This window comes from Camelus bactrianus, chromosome X (assembly GCF_048773025.1).
Source record: "Camelus bactrianus isolate YW-2024 breed Bactrian camel chromosome X, ASM4877302v1, whole genome shotgun sequence".
Classification (NCBI taxonomy): domain Eukaryota; kingdom Metazoa; phylum Chordata; class Mammalia; order Artiodactyla; family Camelidae; genus Camelus; species Camelus bactrianus.
In genome coordinates, this window is record NC_133575.1 from 42,436,281 (window position 1) to 42,458,645 (window position 22,365).

A 22,365-nucleotide genomic window follows, 5' to 3' on the forward strand; every position below is an offset into this window, starting at 1 on the left:
AAGGATGTACCCACCTATCCCTTTTGCCCTCTCATTTGCCCAGCTGGGCCAGGTTCTCTCACCTTGCCATTGGAGCAGGTCTTCTTAAATACCCTATGAGGAGGAAATCATAGGATAGGGAGGGGGATTGGAAGAGAAAGGAAGAGGAGAAGGGAAAAGAAAAGCAGGGAAGTGGGGAGAAAACGAAATATTTCTAGGATTAGAAGAGGCCCAAGGAGCATGAAATGGCACAAAGGTGGAGGTAGTTGCGATAGAGTCCAAGACACAGGTTGAGGAGAGGTGTCCAACCCCTCTACCTTAAAGGCAACTACTTGAGTTTGGGTAAGTGACAAGTGACAGCATCAGCAAGTTAGGAGATCTTACTTACTTGGACGTGTTGGCCATGGTGTTGATGTTGAGCCTTTTCTGGCAAGAGGGAAAGAAGGAGGAAGGCTCAATCATTTGGTCCCTATTCTCCTTACCCGACTCTGGTATACCATCCAGACATGTAGTGTGATGTACCCTTTCCTCCTTAGATAGACAGCTCACCACCATCAAGCCCGTTCTATTCTCCCTCCTGCCAAGATTTCTTAAACAGCCATACTCTCAGCTATCTGAGACACAGGAAGAAACCTTCCCTATTTTTTTTTTAATGAATTGTTGACTAACCATACTGTCTATTCTCCAGAAAGGGGAAAGCTTCTTGAAATAGCTGGGACACTCTTGAGAGCCTTCAAAGAGAAGGAATTCACCTGGAAAGGGGCTGGAGAAAGGCCCCTCCATCCAAGAAAGTATGAGGAAAATTGGACTGGATGAGGCTAAGCATCACCTGGCACACGGTAGGTGCCAAGACATGTTTGTTAGATACATGAATGAATGAATGAAAAACCAGATTCTGTCTGCTTGTGCTCCTGCAATGGATTCTGAGCCTGAGTTCCCCTCACCGCGGCCTTAACACTCAGCTAAGAAGGGAGAAAGGTGTGGGAGAGAAAAGGTTGTTGCCTTCATGCTCTTGGTTGTTGGTGGCAGAAACCTCTATGGAGGTTGAAAGCCATCCTTGAACCTATTCATTTCTCTCATCACCCTCCCCAGATTTTCCCATCCTTATCCCCATCCATGGCCCAAGGTATTAGGCCTTGGAGTAGTGATCCTTAGAGAGAGAAAGATGTCTCTCTAAGTGTTTCTCTTTGATGCATATTAGGTCTGGCCCGAGGGGTGAGCTTAGGGGAGCTTCCGGAGGTCTCTGGCAGGGTCTCTCAGCCTGAGTGCCTGCCAGCTGTGTCAGGAAAGCTGCCCCTCAAGTGCTTCTTGATATATTGAGGGGGGTGCTAAGGGGAGGGGATATGGGACCTAGTATGGGCTGGAAATAGAGGATTTTGGACTATTACCTTGGGAGGGAGATGAAGGTCACATCCGTCTCCAGCTCTGGTTGCTATGCTCGCCTCCCCAACCTCTTATACCCAAGGTCCTCTGAGTTTTTAGATTGGTGGGGGTCAGGGGAGAAGAATGGGGTTCTTGGGGGGGGCATGAAATACTGCTTTATAAATAGCTCAGGTGCCAAGAGTTTGGAAAGCAGATTAGAGGCCTAAGATTAGTGGCTAAAAGATTAGTAGGCTCTTGCTGCTGGGACAGGGTGGGGGTCAGGGGTTGAGTCTGATGGTGTTAAAGTGAGGGGAGCTTGAGAAGGGGAACTACAGGGTTTTGGCCTTGTGAGGCCTTGACCCCGAGGACCAGGATCAAAAGGGGAGTCAGGGACATTAAAAGAAAAGCATGGTGAGGGATAGAAATAGGAAGGCTCAAAGTATAGGCCTTTGTGATTCTGAAAGGAGCCTTGTGTTACACTCCAGTCTTTCTATATCTCTTGATCAGCTATTACAGGCCACACAAAAGCCAAGGATATGGGAAAGAGCACCCCTTCCCCAGCCTCCAACTACTGGGGACTTGGGACTCTGGAAGGGATGTTTTGAAACCCTGATTATCCCAGCTTATGTGCACAGCAGGAGTCAATCTCCTGTAAATGAGGGTGGGTTGGGGGAGGGGCAGCTGAGTGTATTGAGCTGTGCGTGCACCCATCCTCTGTGAGCCTTGAACTTCTTTTCTTGTTGGGGAGGAAGGTAACAAAGGATTCTTGGCCCAGGGGCAGGTTCTCCTGGTAGGATGTTGCATTTGAAAGGAAAAAGCAATGGACATCTTTATCACCCTCACCTAAAGTATACCTTCCCCGCCCCCCAGCCCTTGACTCTTTCCAATCCCTAAAACTAAGTCCACGCTATAGGCTCTAAGCAGCTTCCCTTGCCTCATATGACCACTCATGGAATTAGAGATATTTCTGTCCAACAGCTGCCAGGACCCCCACAATGGTAGCAACAAAAGTAATCTTTCTTTCTTGGCTGTCCTTCCCATAGGGCTCAGGCCTGGGCTTCATGGACATGGAGAATATATCTTCAAGCTCTGGGGAATACAGGACTCTACCCCCTTCACCTCGCCATAGTGCTGGTCAGTCTTTAGTATCTATCCATAGATGCAGGCCTCAACCCTCCACGACAGGCTGTGGGTTCCTCAGAGGGTAGCTATGGTTGTGGTTCAGAGGGCTGGACCTTCCCTACCTCCCGCTCCCCACTGTGGGCTCTGGACAGCTGTCCTGTAATCCCTTTGCGCAAATAACTGCTAGCCTTTGCCACTCTTTGTTAGTATGTGCCCCAGGGCTTTTAGTTGTTGTAACTCTCTCCTCAGGGATTTTCAGCTAGAGCCAGAAGACTGGACTCTGCAGGGAAGGTTGGTGTCTATGGGGAAGGTGAAAAGTCCGAATGAATGTACTTTTGGACTAGCCTTCAACCCGTTTTTGTCTTGAGACCTACCCTTGAAGCTTAGGCCCTCTTTTGACTCTGATCCCTGGTCTTCTCAGCAGGAAGAAAGTAGATCTGGTAGGCCTTTCATTCGTTATTATGATTGAATTTAAATAATTCTCTTTTTCAGGAGTATGTGCATTTCTTGACTGAGGTATAATTTAGAAAAAGTAAAATGCACAAATCTTAATTGCACAGCTTGATGAATTTTTACCTACTGTGGAAAGCTGAATAATGGGCCCCCAAAGATAATCAGGCCCTAATCCCCGGAACCGATGAATGTTACCTTATATGGTAAAAAGGGATTTTGCAGGTGTGATTAAATTTAGGATCTTGAGATGAGGAGATTATTTTGGATCATCCCCGTGGGCCCTAAAGGTAATCGCTAGTCTCTTTATAAGAGGAAAGCAGAGGGAGATAGAGGGAGATAGCAGAGACAGAAGGCAATATGAGGACTGAAGCAGGATGCTATGCTGTTGGCTTTTTTTTTTTTTAAATGAAGGTACTAGGAGTTGAACCCAGGATCTCGTGCATGCTAAGCACACACTCTACCACTGAGCTATTACCCTCCTACCCTATGCTATCGGCTTTGAAGATTGAGGAAGGGGCCACAGTGCAGGAATTCAGCTCTAGAAACTGGAAAAGGCAAGGACACGGGTTCTCCTATTCTCCTCTGTAGTCTCTCATGGTTGCAAGGGGGCTGTCGCATTTCAGGCATAATCCTGCTACTACCTTGATTTTGGCCCAGTAAAACTGATTTTGGACTTCTCACCTCCAGAACTGTAAGAGAACAAATGTGTGGTTTTAAGCCACCAAGTCTGTGGTAATTTTTTATAGCAGCAATACGAAACAACTACACCTATGTCTACACACAGGTAACCACCACCCAGATTGAGATACAGAACATTTCCATCTCCCCAGAAAATTCCCACGTGTTCCTTTCCAGTTAGTAGTCTCCCAAAGAGAACAATCACCATAGTTTCATTTTGACCAAAAGTATTTGCATTTTATGAGGAAGCAAGAGTAAGAAGAAAAAGGGAATGCATCTCTAATGGTGGAGTTTCTGGCCCCTATGATAGATTGATGGTAGAGGTATTTTCAGGTCCTTCCGAACCCTCACTCTGCACACTCCAATGGTATTCCCACCCAGGCTTTCCAGTTAGAAAGTGACTGATGATCAGATCTCAAGTGAGGAAGGGCTGGGATATTCTGTAAGGGATTGTAGCAGACAGGATTGTTGATCAGCTCAATAGGCATCTCTTCCTTCCTTCTTGTGGGCAGAATCCCCAATTTTTTAGGTGCTCCACCCTCCTCCACATGGCCCTCTGTTCCTCTCAGCCAGTCACGATCATTTCATCCTCCTTGCCAGTGGTTGGTTTAGTTATAGGCATGATGAAACTCAAGCCACTGAGATATGAGGGGACGCTTGCTAGGGAGAATCTGGGAAAGATTTCAAGGGCGATAAAAATAAACACACAGTAAGAGAGGCCTCCCTCTCCTACCGTTGGATATTTCCATGTTTGGATACAGTGCCTGAAATACAACAGCCACCTTGTGACCGTGAGACTCGCTGAACAACATGCTGAGGGTGGCAGATCAGAAGGATGGAAGGAAGAATCAAGATTTTTAAATGACACTGTTGAACTATTGAATTAGCCAATTCTAAAGCTGCCTGCTCCTGGACTTTGATGCAAGATAACACACTTCCTTATTTTAAAGTCAGCTGAGTTAGAATTTTCTGTTATTGTAGCTGAAACCATACCAGCTGACTTAAGTGAGATCTGGACAACGGCATTGACTCTGTTGGGGTGGATGGAAAGGAGACAGATGAATCAAATGGTAGAAACGGAGACTTCCACTGCTGTCATAGGTACTGGACACAGCGGTACTGATCTCTTCTAAAGTTGTTAAGAGCCTTGCTGGAAATAAAGAACAGACATTCAGAAAGACTAAAAGGGTACAGTACAAAAACGACACCTGGACAAGGCTACCTTGGGTGCATTTACATGGAGCCAGTCACTTTACCATGAATTTATTGGTCAATTTGGATTATCTGGGATTTCCGATTACTGCTCCTTTCCATCAAGGTTGTGGTGACTGTTTTGTTCCACTCATTGCATCTTATTCTCCTCAGCTGGTGACCTCCTTTTTTCACTTCATAAAGGAAACCCAGGCAATTGGGGTGAGCCTCCCCATCTCCAACACCCTCCAAATTCACCTATATTTTAATTCCTAATGATGAAGAGGCTGATAACTGCCAGATACTCTGCATTCATGCATTGCCTTATTTTTCTCCTCACAGCAGGATAGGTGCTGGTATCTTCCTTCTACATATGAGGAAGTGGAGGTTCAGGAAGACTTATCCACAGTCATATAGCTGTGGTGATGGAGCCAGGGTTAAACTCAAAGTCTGTCTGATTCCACTATTTCACTTTCCTTCCTTCCTTCAATTCTTTCCTTCCCTCTCCCTTTTCTTCCTCCCTTCCTTCTTCCTCCCTCCCTCCCTTCCTTCTTTCCTTCCACCGCACCCCCCACCCCAACTCAGAGAAAGAGATTAGAAACCATGCCTTTCCCCCTTCTCCTTCTTTAGGCCCCAAGGAAACAGCAAACATTGCAGACAAACTGTCACCAAGATATTTCTGAATATTAGATGTGAGGAGCCAAGAAGGGGAAGGCTAGAAAAGACTAGAGGAGTAGGGGAATGGAAGGCTCTCGGCACTAGTGGTTTCCATACAGCTTATTTATCTCTGCCAGGGAAAAGAAGATAATAAACTTTGGGGGGAGGATATAGCTCAGTGGTAGAGTATTCACTTAGCATGCATGAGGTCCTGGGTTCAATCCCTAGTACCTCCATTAAAAAATAATAACAAATAAATAAACCTAATTACTCCTACCCCAAAAATTATTTAAAAAAAGATAATAAACCTTGCCTGACACACTAAATTCTAGATGTCAATGAGATACCCAAGTGGATATGTCCTACAGCAAACTATATATAAAGGGCTTAGATTATAGATGTGGAAATCATTCAGTTCAACAAACTATAACTGAGTCATTCATCCATTCAACACACATTGATTGAACACCTACTATGTGCAAGGTATCTATTTTCTTAACTCTGAATTGAAAGGCATTTTTTGGACAACAAGGTATATAATTTGGAGAAAAAAAACTGAAACATATATTATCATAACTTTACCTGGAAGGCTGTGAGAAAGACAGAAGTAAAACCAGGTGCTTGTCCTCAGGGAGTTCTGGGTATGGTTTAGGGGTGGGAGGATCGGGAGGAGATCAACAAAAACACAAATGAGTACAATTCCAGGCAGTCTGTGGTATGTGCCATAATCTCAGTAGAAATCAAATGTGGTAAGAGTGTGAGAGAAATTTTGATTAGAGAGACATCTTTATGCTGAAATCTCATTGGTCATTATAATTATTCATAACTTCTAAGTTAAATCATGAGAGTGGATGGAGAGAGAGGTAGAGAAGGAGACAGAGAGAGGAGAGAGAGAAAAACAATGGAGGAGTGGAGAGGGAGTGAAGAGATTCTGGAAGTAAGCCCTGGGTAAGGGTCACGTTTGGAGGAAGGAGAACAAAAAGGAGCCAGGGAAGGAGTCAGAAGGAATGTCCAGAGGAACAGGAGAATCAAAGCAATGTAAAGTCACAGAAATGAAAATAACGAAGAGTTTCATAGGAGAGAGTCTGTTCTGAAGCCTTGCATAAAGACATGCGTTCCTTTTGGCCCTGGTGATGTCAGAGGAAGCTCGATTCCCGTTGGGGCGCGTTGGAAAAGCTCTTTTTCTGAAGTGGCCACTGGGTGGCAGTGGTGGCAGCAGCGGCAGCTACAGCTGTGTCCAGGGACTAGCAGAACAGAAACCTAGCAGAACCAAACCAGCTTGAAACAGTAGGAACAGGAAGCAGGCTCAGGCCGGGGCTTCTCTGGTGTAGTAGACGCTTGGGGTATCCCCTTGAATGTATGCCAAGCCTCAAATCATACCTGTCCTCTTCTGAAGAGGGCAGCTTCATCCCTGGGAGCAAAGTAATAATACAAAGTACTTTATAGATTAGCAGCATTTTCTGGTTTACAAAGTGTTTTCACATCTATTAATCAATTCAGTATTCAGAAAACCCTGAAAAGTTGGTATTATTATTTAAAAAATTTTTTGTATTCGAAGTTTAGTTGATTTACAATGTTGTGTTAGTTTCTGGTGTACAGCATAGTGATTCAGTTATAAATATATATTGTTTTTCATTATAGGTTATTACAAGATATTGAATATAGTTCCCTGTGCTATACAATAGGACCTTGTTGTTTATCTATTTTCTTTAATTTTTAAAAATTTTCTATTGAAGTATAGTTGATTTATAATGTTTTATCTATTTTATATATAGTAGTTTGTATCTGCTAATCTCAAACTCCTAATTTATCCTTCCCCCTACCCTTTCCCCTTTGGTAACCATAAGTTTGTTTTCTGTCTGTGAGTCTCCTTCTGTTTTGTAAATAAGATTATTTGTATAATTTTTTTTAGATTCAAGGTTGGTATTACTAACCCCATGTCACTAATGAGGAAACTCAGTTACAAAGAGGTGTCCAGGATTTACACAATGAATACGTGAAAGAACAAGGATTTGAATTCAAGTCTGTCTGGCTCCAAACACCTGGGCCTTTTGTGCAATATCACAGTGATCAGCTGTCCAGGACTCAGGCTATGACTGCTTCTTCCACGCCTACCTTTTATCTACCCCCACTTACTCCCCACCACAGGGCAAGGATCTCCAGGGTTCCCCAATCTAGGTTTCTGGGCCTTCCAGAAGATCTAGGTTCTGGAGCCTCCCCTGTGAGCCTGCCTCCTCTTCTCACTCCCAGTATCCTGCTGGGCAACATTCTCAGGACCTGAAGATCAGATTCAGAGTCCCCATTGCCTCCCAGCTCTCTTCAGAGTGGATGCTGTTCCCGCCTGCTCCCCCTCCCTGAGAGCACCTCCCACCTCATCGTCAGAGTCCTCCAGTCCCAGAGCTTCCTTCCTGTGCCTAAGACTTCCATTAATCGCAGAGCCTTAGTTAACCCCAGGAGACTCAGGCCCAGAGCTCCTGCCAGCTTGGCATTCCCTAGCACTTGGCTCTCAGTCATCTAGGCTTGGTGTCTGTACTTTCTCTGCTGTATTCAGACCAGGGTCTCCTGGAGTGATAGAGAGAGATGGGTTGTGTGTAGGAAGGGGTGGAGTCTGTAAGGGAAGCAGGTTGGCCATCATCTTTGGGGAGGAGTGAACTGCCTCCTCGCCACCTCCTCTTACATATGTAACAGGCATCTTGAAATTAACAGGTGGAAAAACGAACTCCTGATCTTTCCTCAGACCTGCTCCTCTCACAGCCTTCCCTGTCTTTGTCAACAGTAACTTCATATATCCAGTTGTTCAACCAGAAATCTTAGAGTCATTCTTGACTCCTCTCTTTTACATCCCGTATCGGTAAATATTGTTGTCTCTACTTTCAAAATCTAGCCAGAATCTGCTATTTCTCACCACCTCCACCACCCTGGTCCGAGCTACCAGCATCTCTGTTGGCCATAGCCTCTGATCTGGTCTTCCTCCTGTGTCCCCAGCCCTGCAGTCTATTCTCAAGATAGAACTAGCCAGTGATCCTTCTAAAATGTAAATCAGATCCTGACACTTGTCTCTTCTAAACCCTCAATTGTTTCCCAGTCACTGAAAATAAAAGCCAAGGAGTCCTCACAATGGCTTCCAAGGATCTTCATGATCTGGTTTGTGCCAAATTCTCTGGCCTCATCTCTGTTTCCTCTTCCTCACAACCATCTGGTCTTTATTCAGAAGTTACCCTAATAATTTAAAACAGAAACCTGCTGTATTCTCTTTCCCTCCTTTATTTTTCTCCATAACAATGATCACAATCTATGTATTTTACTTGTTAATTTCATGATCTTTTTCCCTCCCACTAGTCTGTAAGCTCCATTAGAGTGGGAGTTTTTGTCTATTTTGTTTACTGTTTGTGAACTACTAGTGCCTAGAACTGGACCAAGCGGCTAGTAGGCTCTTGGAAAATATTTGCTTATCCTTTCCTGGATTATGGCCAGTGGCTTTGTGAGGTCACTAAACATAGCAGTTAAGTCCATGGATGGGAGAGCCTGGTTCAAAGGCAGGTCTGCCTGGGTTCATATCTTGAGTTTACCACTAATTAGCAAAATACTTAAACTCTCTGTGCCTCAGTTTTTCTGATCAGCAGTAGGAACAATAATGGTACCTACTTCCTAGAGAGCCTGTGGGGTCATTAATAAGAAAAAAAGCATTTAGAACAGTGCGTTGCACGAAGTATGTGCTATATATACATTTCTTATAATTGTCTGCACATGGAGTTAAGATTTATATCAATAGAGTTGCTAAAATCTTTCAATGTGCTGTCTTACACTTGCCCATGTTAACATTCATTTCCCATGTTTCTGCTCACAGGGGTTTCTGTGATCTTCCTGGAGTTTTAGTTATCTCCGGTGGCTTGGCTCTTCATCTGTCAACTTGGACATTTCCTTGTGTACTCTCTCTTACTGTCATTTAGAAGCTGTTAAATAGTAATCTTACCGGGCCCCAGCTTCCCAATCTGTGCAGTGAGTGGGCTGGACTAGATAATCTCGCTGGGCCTTTCTAACTCTGACAATCTCCCAGGATGGGAGAAGGTACAGGCCCTACCCCCAACCCCGCCCCCTTGGATATGCCCTCTGGCTGCCAAGGGGAAGGGTGACAGAGTCAGCTGGGCTCAGCTTCAAGGTGACCAGGTAGGAGATGTGCCAAGTTTCTTGGGTGAGGGTGGGGATGGGGTTCCTGGGCTGGCCCAGGCTGGGGGAAGGCGTCAGAGACCACTGTGGTACAGAGAGACAGGGACCAGGGGAGAAAAGTCACTGTGTGGAGAGATACCCTCTTCACAGGGATGCAACTGTTGCAGTGCTAGCAGCCATTTTGGGTCTGGGCATCTTCCTACACAGTCCCAGTAGGGCTCTACCCCCTTCAGCCAAGCTGTGAAGGACAGAGTCAGCTGCAGAAGGAGAACAACCTAAACCCACTGACTGCCCTCCTGAGCCCCGGCACTGCCTGCTGCCCCCTATCCCCAGGGACTGACAGAGGGAGCTCTGGCGGGGTCAGGCTGGCCTAGGCTGCACTCACATGCAGCCTCTCGACTCCCCCTTGGGCTTCAAGCATCACCTTCCCTGTTCTCTGCTTTTTTACCCCAGGTCAGAGCTAAAGGGCTGGGGAAATCCAGCCACCCTCACTTCTGCCCTTTCCACTTCTAGGGGGACCATGACCAGTACAGAGTTCTCACTGCTCACAACCCTAGGCCCCTACCCAGATCCTGAGGATGGTGAGGTAGAGCTGGACTGCTGGTTTAATGAGGAGTTCAAGTTCATCCTGCTGCCCGTGAGCTATGCAGTTGTCTTCGCGCTGGGGCTAGGCCTCAATGCCCCAACCATCTGGCTCTTCCTCTTTCGCCTCCGACCCTGGGATGCGATGGCCACCTACATGTTCCACTTAGCCTTGTCAGACACTCTGTATGTCCTGTCGCTGCCCACCCTCATCTACTATTACGCAGCCCGCAACCACTGGCCCTTTGGCACGGGGCTTTGCAAGTTCATCCGCTTTCTCTTCTATTGGAACCTCTACTGCAGCATCCTTTTCCTCACCTGCATCAGCGTCTACCGCTACCTGGGCATCTGTCACCCACTGCGGGTTCTCCGCTGGGGCTGCCCGCACCTTGCCAGCCTTCTGTGCCTGGTAGTTTGGTTGGTCGTAGCCGGCTGCCTCATGCCCAACCTGTTCTTTGTCACAACCAGCCCCAGGGGGGACACCGTCTTGTGCCACGACACCACTCGGCCTGAGGAGTTTGACCACTATGTGCACTTCAGTTCGGCCATCATGGGGCTGCTCTTTGGTGTGCCCTGCCTGGTCACTCTGGTCTGCTATGGGCTCACGGCCCGGCGCCTGTATCGGCCCTTGCCCGGGGCTGCCCAGTCGCCGTCTCGCCTGCGTTGTCTGCGCACCATTGCTGTGGTGCTGACTGTCTTTGCCGTCTGCTTCATACCCTTCCACATCACCCGCACCATTTATTACTTGGCAAGGCTGTTAGAAGCTGACTGCCGGGTGCTGAACATTGTCAACGTGGTCTACAAAGTGACTCGGCCCCTGGCCAGTGCCAACAGCTGCCTGGATCCTGTGCTCTATTTGCTCACTGGGGACAAGTATCGACATCAGCTCCGGCAACTCTGTAGGAGCGGCGGGCCCCAGCCCCCCACGGCTGCTTCCTCCCTGGCACTCGTGTCCCTGCCTGAGGACAGCAGCTGCAGGTGGACAGCCTCCTCCCAGGACAGTGGCTGCTGTACTCCTCAGGTAGAGAGACTGTGACACTGGAAGCTGGGAAGCGAGAGGAAGGGGGCGCGTTCAGGGCAGAGGAGAGGGAACGTAACAGTGACACTTGATCTGGTTGCTTCCTCTTTTCGTCCAGGCTCTGGAAAAAGGCCCTCACCCTGAGGTTTAGGGGGAGCCAGAGAAATCATGGGAGACCCCATCTTTCCCAAACCCTTCAGTTGCCCTCTCCTATTTAGCCAAAGGTAGCAGCAGCCACTCTTTTTCCTCTGCTTCTTCTTTGTTTCTGTCCCCTTGCTGGGGCCAGTGGTCCTACCAGACTGCCAGAAGTGTTCCCCAGTCCTCCGTCTCGTGCCCTTTCCCCCTATATCCTTGTATAGCATGTGTTCTTTTGGCCAGACCAGAGCATGCAACTGGAGGGGTGGAGAAGCTGGGATCATCTCAGGATTGGCCTGACTTATCTGACGGTGAGAGCCAGAATCAGGAAGTGGGAGCACCAGCATATCACAGATGCCTGGGCTGTGACATGTGTAGCACCCACACTCACTTCCTAGTTTCCCCTGGAAGACAGGATGGTCTTGCCTGCCAAGGGGCTGAACAAGTGCCCAGAGAGCCTGTGTGCCAGGGTCCCCACGTGCAGCTGGAGGCATGGCCCTGTTGAACTGATGTGTGTAGCCACGAGGTAGAGAGGGAGCCCTGAGTCTTCCCATGGGGTGGCAACCTTGAGGAGGCTGAGGGGGCAGGACCCAAGCAGATAATGGCCTTTGGAATGGGAATGGGACTGGCCCTCCTGTATGATGTTTGCTGAGAACATATTTGACAGTTCTCCCGTACTTAATGAAAGAAAGTGTTGACGGCTCAGAACAAGAGGGAGGAGCTCTCTAGTCAATGGCCATGAGTTCCATCACCAAGTAGTAGAGCCGGTTCGTGCAGAGATTGGGGTGGTGACAGGGACCAAGGCCCAGAGCTGGCTCTTCACTGGTCTCTCAGCTTTTTCTAGCTCCTGCCCTAGATAAATAATCAGTTGTGTCACCAGCTCTTTCCGATCAGGCTTTAGGGCTTCGAGGCCAGGGCTGGGCACTGAGACTGGGCCAGCTTCCTTCAGCTTCCCACCCAGTCACTCCCCTCCAGCACCATCTTAGTGTTTACGGGCTTCCTGGAGTAGGGGTGGGGTGTGGAACTTGGGGAGCTAACCCCTGAGCCTTGGGAAGTAAGAGTTTTGGGGCAAGCATTCGTGAGAAGAGTAGGCTTACACTTCCTGGCACCCCCGCTAAAATCGCCTTCCAGCCCATTGGTCTCCTGAATCCCCAGACTTCCTTTTTTTTTTTTTCGCCCCACCCTATCTCTGATCCCTTTCTTGTCTATTGAATTCTAAGAGGTCTCTCTAGAGAGTAAGTTTAGGACTAGTCTACAGAAAAAACAATGACCTCAATGCCCCGAGTCCCCTTTTGCATTCTTTTAAGTGCTCCCTCTTCCTCTCTAATATCCAGGCCCCTTCCGCTAGGAGTAAATGAATTGGCCTTCTTCTTACTAGTTTCCCAGTCTCATGGCCACTACCTCGATGGTTATGTACCCTGTTCCTCACCTCCCTTTTATTCCTGTGATCACAGCCTCCCTGCCACCACGGCCTCCCTGCCTATCACTTGTCCTACTCAGCAACCCCACCCAATAAAGCTGCTCTCTTCATCACACAGTTGACCTGGCCTCGTCCATTTCTCCAGTCCACTCCCCTAGGCTAAATTGAGATTAACTGCCTAGACTTTGTGGTCTGCTACTTTTGGACTGTGTTCCCTTACCGTCTAAGTTTAAACACCTTGACTTTCACTTTGGGCCAGTGTTCTCTCTCCTAGGACTAGAGGGGATTGTAGATGAAGACAGAGGACAAGGCTGGCTTGACCCACTGAAATTTGATGTCTTGGAACTTCATCTAAGCCCTCATTCCTCTTAGCTTGCCAAGTTCCTAGTGAACATTCCAGAGCAATTGTTTTCTGTCTTTTTTACCTTCTCAAGGTCCCAACTCCATCCTACCTTAGGACCTCTTAAGAGTTACCTTGCCTCCTGAAAAACTGAGAAAATCTAATACCTCAACTTCCCTCTGTTTCATTCACCATAAGCTACTTTTATGTCTTTCTACCTTTCTTCCCTGCAGTCCCCAGAATAAGAGGTGGTCTTCTTTCCTGTTCATTTGCTTATCCCTCTTCATCATTTTCAGTCTCTCTTGTAACTGATTTCATCCCATCTTAAAAAACAAAAACAAAAACAAAACAAAACAAAACAAAACCCCACCTAACAAAAATAAAGCATTACCACGGATACCTTGACCCTGCTAGCTCTTCTGGGTGCTACTCTATCTTATTCATTTCACTGTCAAATTTCTAGTAGGATTACCAGGAATCCCATTTCCTTACCACAAGGTCACCCCTTAACTCTCTGAATCTGGTTTCCTTCCTACACTTTTCTGTATCTAGAACACACATTACCTCATAAACCAGACCTTTTCTTTGCCCTCATCCTCTTTGACTTCTCTGCTTCACTTGACCCTACTGTATATCTTCTTTAAAACTTTTGGGAGGAGGGGATAGCTCATGTGGTAAAGCACATGCCTAGCATGCACAAGGTCCTGGGTTCAATCCCCAGCACCTCTAAAAATAAATAAACATAATTACCCACCCCCGCAAAATTGGGAGAGGGTACAGCTCCAGTGGTAGAGCACATGCTCAGCATGCATGAAGTCCTGGTTTCAATCTCCAGTACCTCTTCTAAAAATAAATAAATAAACTTAATTACCTATCCCTCATCAAACTTTTTATAAAAGTACAATTAAAAAATTCCATTATGACAACATTAAAGAAAAATTTGAACGAAAATATTTACCTATACTTCCCAACCCAGACAGTTGTTTCTATTTTTCCTTTTTCCATGATTTTCCAGTTCGTATAATACATATACATATATATATATTTACATAAGTGCAATCATAGTGTACATATATTTTAAATTCTTCTTTTAAAAAACTTTGTATTATAAATGCTCTCCTTGTGTTACAGTCTTTACTATTTATCATTTCAGTGGCTGCATAAAATTACATCCATCAGTAGATTATATTTTATTTTACTATTCCCATTATTGGACATTTAAACAACTCCTAGGTTTTCTGTGCTTTTAATATTTTCATGCATATAGCTTTTTTTCTTTTTTTGTAATTCGCTTCCTAGGACAAGTTCCCAGGGGTGGGGTTACCAGATCAAAGAGTATGAGTGTTTCTGTAGAGCTTGATTTCCCAAAGGACTGCACACATTTTTGATACCACAATGACATGTGAGTGTTCCAGTTCCCTTCCATCTCTAGCATTGGACTTTATAAGAACTTTTTTGGGGTGGCTTAAACATTAACTTATTAATTTCCTTTCTTTGATTACTCATGGGATTGAATACTTTCCCATATGTTCACTATTTACATTTTCTTTTGGGTGAACTGTCTGTTTATATCCATCTCCAATTAGTATCTTAGTGGTATTCTTATCTATCTGAATGTATTCTTTATTTAACACACAGGTTAACCTTTTGTTTTATTTGATATAAGGACCTCTTCCATTATTGTAATATTTTGAATTTTAGTTCCTTATTTTAGCCCCTTGTTTTAAAATTTCTCTCTTCCTACTCTTATCTCTTTCTTTTAATTCTTTTTATTTTTAAAATTGAACCTTAAAATTCTTTTTTTTTTGAAAGTTTTTTTTGGGGGGGAGGTAATTACATTTATTTATTTAATTAATTTTTTGAAATGGAGGTACTAGGCACTGAACCCAGGACCTTGTGCATGCTAAGCACGGGCTCTACCACTGAGTTATACCCACTCCCCCCCTACTCTTATCTCTCTTTGCTGGCTTCTCTTTCTCTTTTACTCCCTAAGTGAACAGAGTTCCAAGATCTGTCAAAGTCATAGCATTTGTCCCCTCCCCCCATCTGACACTTAATTTTCTCTTGGAGAGAACATTTATGCATGTGAATACAATTCAGCTGACTCATAGTCCTTGAGAGTACCTCAGAAATCTTCTAGGGCCTGGGGACTGCCTCACTTTACAAAGGAGGAAACAGGCGCAGAGAGATGACCTGCCCATGACTTAGTAAGTTAGGGGCAGAGCAGAGTCTAGGCCCTAGGTGCCCTGACTTCCAGAGCTCCTTCCATGACACCATGCCAACACAGTTCTGGGCCTGCCCTTTCTCCCAAGCTCCACCTCTATGTCTTCAGTTGTCCACTGGACAGTTTCATGGGGATCTTCCATTGTTACCTTCAGCCCAGGAGGTCAAAATCTAAACTCCCTGGCCCAGTTTCCCTACTCATCTTGCTCATTTGTGTTTATGGCATCTTCTTTCCTCAAGTCACATGACCTAGGCTCGAAAACACTTAGGCAACTTTGACTCTTCTTCCTCCCTATTTCATGAGATTCTGACATTTCTTACTTCATCATGTCAATTACAGTTTGCCTTCCTTTATGGTCCCAGGGCTGTCATTCTACTACTGGCTTTTGTTACCCTATCCTCCTTGACAAACCGTCACTGCCTCCTAACTGGTCTTCCTTACCCCAGTCTTTCCTCACACGATATATAGGGTGCATACTGCCAGATTAATTGGCCCCCAGACTGCTTTCACATTCTCTGTCTCACTCAAAACTTTCATGGTTTCACATTATCCACAAGACAAGTTGAAATCCTTTTGTCAGAAATTCAAAGATGGCTTTTCAGTCTTATTTTCCATTTCTCCCCAATACAGATCTCTCTTTTCCAGCTAATTTAATCTCTTCGTTATTTTTCCAAATAAGACTTGTGCTTTCTCGTCTCTCTGCCTTTATTCTTCCTTTCCCACACACTTAAGTCCCACTTCCTCTTTGAGGCCTTCTCTGCTGACTCTTACCTACAGTGACCTCCCTGGTCACTCCTAGAGTAGTTATTGTCTATATCAGTTATTTGACACTTTTTTGTCTTTTGATATCACTTATACTATTATCTTAAATTGTTTACCTCTTTATGTGTGTTTGTTTTGAGTTCCTACCTGTAAACCCTTTGAGTTACTGTGATAGAAAGGAAAGAGCATAAAACTGAAAATCAGAAGAACCAAGTTCGAGCCCTGGTTGTCAAAGTGAGGCTCAGGTGTGTCACTGTGTCACTTGAGTGAGTCACTCAGACTCTGAGCCACAATTTCATTATCTGTAAAATGAAGATCATAATCTCAGTACTCCAGATTGTGGTAAGACTCTGCAAATCTAGAGAGCTAAGCAAATATAAATGATTGTTTGTATATCATTCTATTTACTCAATAAGTGGTGCTTAATAAATATTTGTTGAATGATTGCATGTCAGTAATTCAGTTGAATGTTTTTTCTCCTGGGTATATTTCCGTGTTAAGAAGCCACAGGAGCCCCAAGGAGCAAAAAGATCTAGGGACACTTTAGGAGCGATGGAAGTAGGGAGGGTATTGGAAAGATATTTTGAAGGAAGTAAGTCCTGTCCAACATATCTCACTTCCCACTACACTGGCTACTCACTGCTTGGCCCATCTGAAGGGGTAACCTGGATGTGGAGAGAAGATGGTGATACATCTGTATTTCTTTTTCCTTTTCTTTTTCCTCTTTTTTTTTATTGAAGTATAGTCAGTCACAATGTGTCAATTTCTGGTGTACATCATAATGTTTTAGTCATACATATACATACATATATTCGTTTTCATATTCTTTTTCATTATGGGTTACTGTAAGATATTGAATATAGTTCCCTGTGCTATACAGAAGAAACTTGTGATTTATCTATTTTACATATAATAGTTAGTATCTGCAAATCTTGAACTACCAATTTATCCCTTCCCACCCTCTTCCCTGCCAGTAACCGTAAGTTTGTTTTTTATGTCTGTGAATCTGTTTCTGTTTTATAAAATAAGTTTGTCTTTTTTTTTTAGATTCCACATATAAGTGATATCATATGGTATTTTTCTTTCTCTTTCTGGCTTACTTCACTTAGAATAACAATCTCCAGTCCATCCATGTTGCTGCAAATGGCATTATTTTATCCTTTTTTATGGCTGAGTAGTATTCCGTTGAATAACTATACCACAAATTCTTTATCTAGTCATCTGTTGATGGACATTTAGATTGTTTCCATGTCTTGGCTATTGTAAATAGTGCTGCTGTGAACATTGGGGTGCATGTATCTTTTTTAATTAGAGTTACCTCTGGATATATACCCAGGAGTGGGATTGCTGGATCATATGGTAAGTCTATTTTTAGTTTTTTGAGGAATCTCCATACTGTTTTCCATAGTGGCCGCACCAAACTACATTCCCAACCAACTGTGTAGGAGGGTTGCCTTTTCTCCATACCCCCTCCAGCATTTATCATTTACAGACTTTTGAATGATGGCCGTTCTGACTGCTGTGAGGTGATACTTCACTGTAGTTTTGATTTGCATTTCCCTGATAATTAGTGATATTAAGCATCAAAGTGTAAATTATTAAAACATGGGAACTCTCCAAGATAAAGAAGAAGATGAAGTCCTTCTTGAGGCTGGCCAGTTATTACTGTAAATTTGTATCACAGTGTGAGGCCCTTGGATCTACTGCTGGGAAGGAGAAACTGGATGTTCTTGGAAAACTTAAGAGAAAAATCAACTAATGACCTCTTAGGTGACGTTGTGCTGCTGGTACCTACTCAATTTGTGTACTTCTCACTGACATTTAACTTATTGCTCATTGTAAGCCTCATTCCCTTTACTACACAAATAGCCCTTTACCTCCAATGTGAATTAAACATTTCTTCTTACCCATTCTGAGTCTTGCTGGATTCCTTTCCAGAGAGTAGCCATTGCACTGGTTCTTTGAGGATTTAAGCTAGTTTGATTCTTCAAGTTTTTGTCTTTATTCATTTCTTTAATGGAGTTTCCCAAGGCACATGTTCCAGGATAGTAAGAGGTGTTACATGTTTTTAAGGAACTGGGTTAAACAGTGTTAAGCAGCCTTCTCTACTACAGGATTTATTCAGAGCCTTTAACATCATATTGCTCACCATGGGTTTCTAAGAAGAAGGGTTTCTATATGCAGTATCTACCAAACTTATTGACCAAGGAAACTTTTCCTTCTTTATTTTTTTCCTGAGGTTCAGAACCTACCATGCCAAGACACATTTTAGGAGACACTGCTCTAGTAAGGGAACTCTAATATCTTGATCCCACTTGGTCAGAGGATAGGAGTTAGCTTATGTCTCCTTCTCCCCTAGATTTCCTGTCTTCCACCATGGGCAGATACAGACCCAAAAAAGAAAAGTACTTCTCTTTTTGCAGGAAATCCCATTGCTTTTCAAATCAGAAGACTTTTTCTCCTGCTAATAAAAAGTAAAATATTTTTCCTGCAAACCTTTCCCTTTTGAAATAGAGTGTATCAGTTAGGACTGCATTTGATTGCATGTAACAGAAACCTTATTGTTGATGACTCCATAAAATAGGTATTTTGTTTTTAACTAAAAAATTCTGAGGTAGGCAGTCCAAGGGTGGGTGTGGCTGCTCAAGATAATCAGTACAGCTTTCTATTTCACCATCTTTTTAGTGTGTGCTTCTCATCTTTATGGTTGTAAAATGGTGGCTCAACTTCCAAGTACCTTGACCATGTTCTATGTAGGAAGAAAGGGGTAAGAACATAAGTCAAAAGCCCAAAGGATCTGGTAAACTAAACTGTTTTTCTTTGTTAGAAATACAGTAACCCTTCTAGAATCCCACTCAGTTTGATTTCAAACTCTATTGCAAAGCTATAGGAATTAAAACAGTATGGTATTAGCATAAAAACAGATCAGTGGAACAGAATTGAGAGCCCAGAAATAAACCCATACATATTCGGTTAATTAATTTATGGCATAGGAGCCAAGAATATACAGTGGAAAAAGGAGAGCCTTTTCAATAAATAGTATTGGGATAACTGGACAGGCACATGCGAAAGAATGAAACTGGACCACTGTCTTACACCATACACAAAAATTAACACAAAATGGGTTAAATACTTGAATGTAAAACCTGAAACTATGAAACTCACAGAAGATATAGGTTGTAAGCTCCTTGATACAGGTCTTGGGGATTATTTTTTGAATTTGGCATTAAGAACAAACAACAAAAGGAAAAATAAACTTGTGGGACCACATCAAACTAAAAAGCTTCTGCATAACAAAGGAAACCACCAACAAAATGAAAAGGCAGCCTACTGAATGGGAGAAAATACTTGCAAGTCATATACCTGATAAGGGGCTAATATCTAAAATATATAAAGAACTCAGACAACTTCATGGCAGGAAAATAAAACCCCAAACAATCTGATTAAAAAATGGGGAGAAGATCTGAATAGATATCTCCCCCAAGAAGACATCCAAGTGGCCAACAAATACATGAAAACATGCTCTACATCATTAATAATTGGAAATGCAAATCAAAACCACAGTGAGATACCACTTCACACCTCTTAGAATGTGTGTTATCAAAAGGACTAGAAATAGTAAGTGTTAGCGAGGATGTGGAGAAAATGGAACTCTCATGCGCTTTTGGTAGGAATGAAAATCGGTGCAGCCACTATGGAAAGAAGTATGGAAGTTTCTCAAATAATTAAAATGTAACTACATATTATCCAGCAATTCCACTTCTAGATATTTATCTGAAGAAAACAAAAACACAAACTTGAAAAGATATATGCCACCCCCATGTTCATTACAGCATTATTTCCATATAAGATATGGAAACAACCTAGGTGTCCATCAATGGCTGAATGGATAAAGAAATTATGAGACACACGCGTGCACACGCACACGCACACGCACACACACAAAATGGAATGTTACTCAGCCATAAAAAGAGTGAAATCTTGCCACTTGTAACAACATGGATAGACCTTGAGGGCATTATGCTAAGTGAAATAAGAGAAAGGCAAATACCATATGATCTCTCTTATATGTGGAATCTATAAATACTTAAATACATACATACACCCAAGCTCATAGATACAGAGAATAGATTGGTGGTTGCCAGAGGTGGGGGGTAGATGGGAGAAATGGGTGAATTGTTTTTGTTTTCTCTTTTATTTTAAATAAATTGATTTTTTTTATTGAAGTATTGTCAGTTTACAATGTTGTGTCATTTTTTGGTGTACAGAACATTTTTGAATTCAAATCCATGAATAAGTTATGAATGATTCTCATGTAATTCCTTGTTTTAGTCAGTAAGTTCTTATCATTCAACAGCCTAGTATTTATTAATTTATTGTATTGTTCAGCTCCATACTTTTTTGAAAATCAATTTTTTGTTTCCTTGATTTGTTATATTCTGATAACAGAGTATTGAAGTCTTTAATTATATTATACAGCAGACCCCTGATGTGTGAGGAATACATCCCCAGACATGCATCCTAAGACCGTATGATTTTTATCCGTAAGTGCAGTTATAACTGAAAAGTGGTAACTGAAAATGTCAAGTTTCTCCTTCACACCTTTAATGGGGTGAACCATGAGTTGAAAGTGACAAAACCCTGTTTACATTTTGATACAGTTGAGTTCATTCACTAGCTAAGTCGCTTGTTTCAGCAGGATTAGAGATTGCTCACATGTCATGAACTTTCTGGATTCATTCATCCAACAATGATTTCTTTTTTGTTTGTTTTGTTTTGTTTTTTTGTGAGGATGGGGGATTAGGTTTTATTTATTTATTTTTAATGGAGGTACTGGGGATTGAACCCAGGACCTCGTGCATGCTAAGAATGCACTCTACCACTGAGTTATACTCTCCCTCCAAAACAGTTATTTCTTTAAGTGCCCACAGTGATGGAGGCACTGGGCTAAGGGGTGGGGATACAGAGATGAGCTGCTCACTCATAGCCCCTGTGCTTACGGTGCTTCAGTGTAGTGCAGCTTACTTGCAGATTGTTGAAGCTACATTAAATCTGTAAATTTCAAAGTTCTACTGTATGTTTCTTTTTTCCTCAAACTTCTTTTTTTCACTTTTTAAAAGTGTACTTTTATACTAGCTTATTTAGCTTATTAGACTTCCATTGTACAGAATACTTTTGACCCATTTGCCCCTACTTTATCTATCTTTTTAGTGCCTTTCTTCTGTGAAATCTCCTATGAAACCCCTTCTTTCCTTCCTGGAAATATATATTAGGTGGTTATCACATGCCAGACATAGTTTCTATTCTCAAGAAGCTCTCAAATTAGTAGGAAAGACTTGCCTGGAAGCAAATAATTATGCTGTAATATAATAGTTAAATACCATAGTAGAACCAACAAAAGGCTATGGAAGAATGGAAGGAGGGGTTATTAATTCTGCCTGGTGAAGGCTTCACTGAGAAGGTGATATTTGATGTAGACTTCAAGGAAGAATTGACTGTACCATGTAGAGAGAACATGTGCCAAGACAAAGAAATGTGAAAATGTTCAGAAACCATGAAGTAGTCCAGTGTGCTACTTTAGGCCATGATAGGGAATGCTTGGAAATTAATAGAGGCCAGAGTGTGAAGGATATTTATTGGCCTTCGTGATGGATCAATCAACTATTATGTGTATGGAAAGGTGTTGAACTCCAACAGATAGACAGCCTGGGTCCAAAAAAGTATGACCAAGTATAGTTCTTCCTCTGTCGGGGAGCCATCTGGATATCACTTGAGTACTGTGCTCCCTTTCTGCCTCCACAGTTACCTCAGACAGATCCCTGGCCATTTGGCCAGCTAGGGTCACCATCCTGGCCACTCTTTAGAAATGCTCCTTCCTGCCCTCATGTTCCATGATTAAGTCCTGCTGATCAGTTCCCTTGATGATCATCACATACAAAGTTACTGTGACATCCAGAGTGTGGAGCAACAGCTTAGAGTATGAGTATCTCCAAAATATTCAGAAGGAGGAGGAGGAAGAGAGCAAGAGATTTTGTTGTTGGGTAGAAGGTGAGGGTGGTAAGAAAAGATATGAGGGGAGTGAATTTTTCAGAAGGAACGTGTAGCTAGTGCCAATAAGAAAGCAAAGGCTTAAACTGCAATCCATCTGTTGTACTCTTCCAGGTAAACTTCCTTCCCATGTGTGCCCTTGAGACTCTTCTGGAAGAAATCTGCTCTCCTTTCCTCTTCCTGGACAACCAAAACAGGTGGGAGCAATTCAAATCCAATTCTCCTTT

The 22,365-nt window shown here is 43.4% G+C and overlaps 2 protein-coding genes across 21 annotated transcripts in view; both read left to right on the top strand.

Moving 5' to 3' along the window:
- The first annotated feature begins 680 nt into the window (after positions 1-680).
- P2RY4 (pyrimidinergic receptor P2Y4) lies at positions 681-20,226 on the top strand. 2 transcript variants are annotated; one of them, XM_074359628.1, is made up of 3 exons: positions 791-818; positions 2,385-2,475; positions 10,123-20,226. In XM_074359628.1, the coding sequence occupies exon 3, from the start codon at positions 10,130-10,132 to the stop codon at positions 11,225-11,227; it is 1,098 nt and encodes a 365-aa protein (XP_074215729.1). In that variant the 5' UTR covers positions 791-818; positions 2,385-2,475; positions 10,123-10,129; the 3' UTR covers positions 11,228-20,226. The 2 variants fall into 2 exon arrangements, with proteins under 2 accessions (XP_074215730.1, XP_074215729.1); XM_074359629.1 differs by lacking the exon at positions 2,385-2,475 and having other exon boundaries at positions 681-818.
- AWAT2 (acyl-CoA wax alcohol acyltransferase 2) overlaps positions 684-22,365 on the top strand; it is a 181,250-nt gene continuing 159,568 nt past the window's right edge. For 16 of the 19 annotated variants that reach the window (XM_074359630.1, XM_074359633.1, XM_074359636.1 and 13 more), the window contains exons 1-3: positions 775-818; positions 2,385-2,475; positions 22,253-22,335. The gene's annotated coding sequence lies outside the window, so the exon portion shown is untranslated. Of the gene's footprint in view, positions 819-2,384; positions 2,476-22,252; positions 22,336-22,365 lie in introns of all 19 variants that reach the window. The other 3 variants (XM_074359638.1, XM_074359635.1, XM_074359642.1) reach the window with 1 other exon arrangement.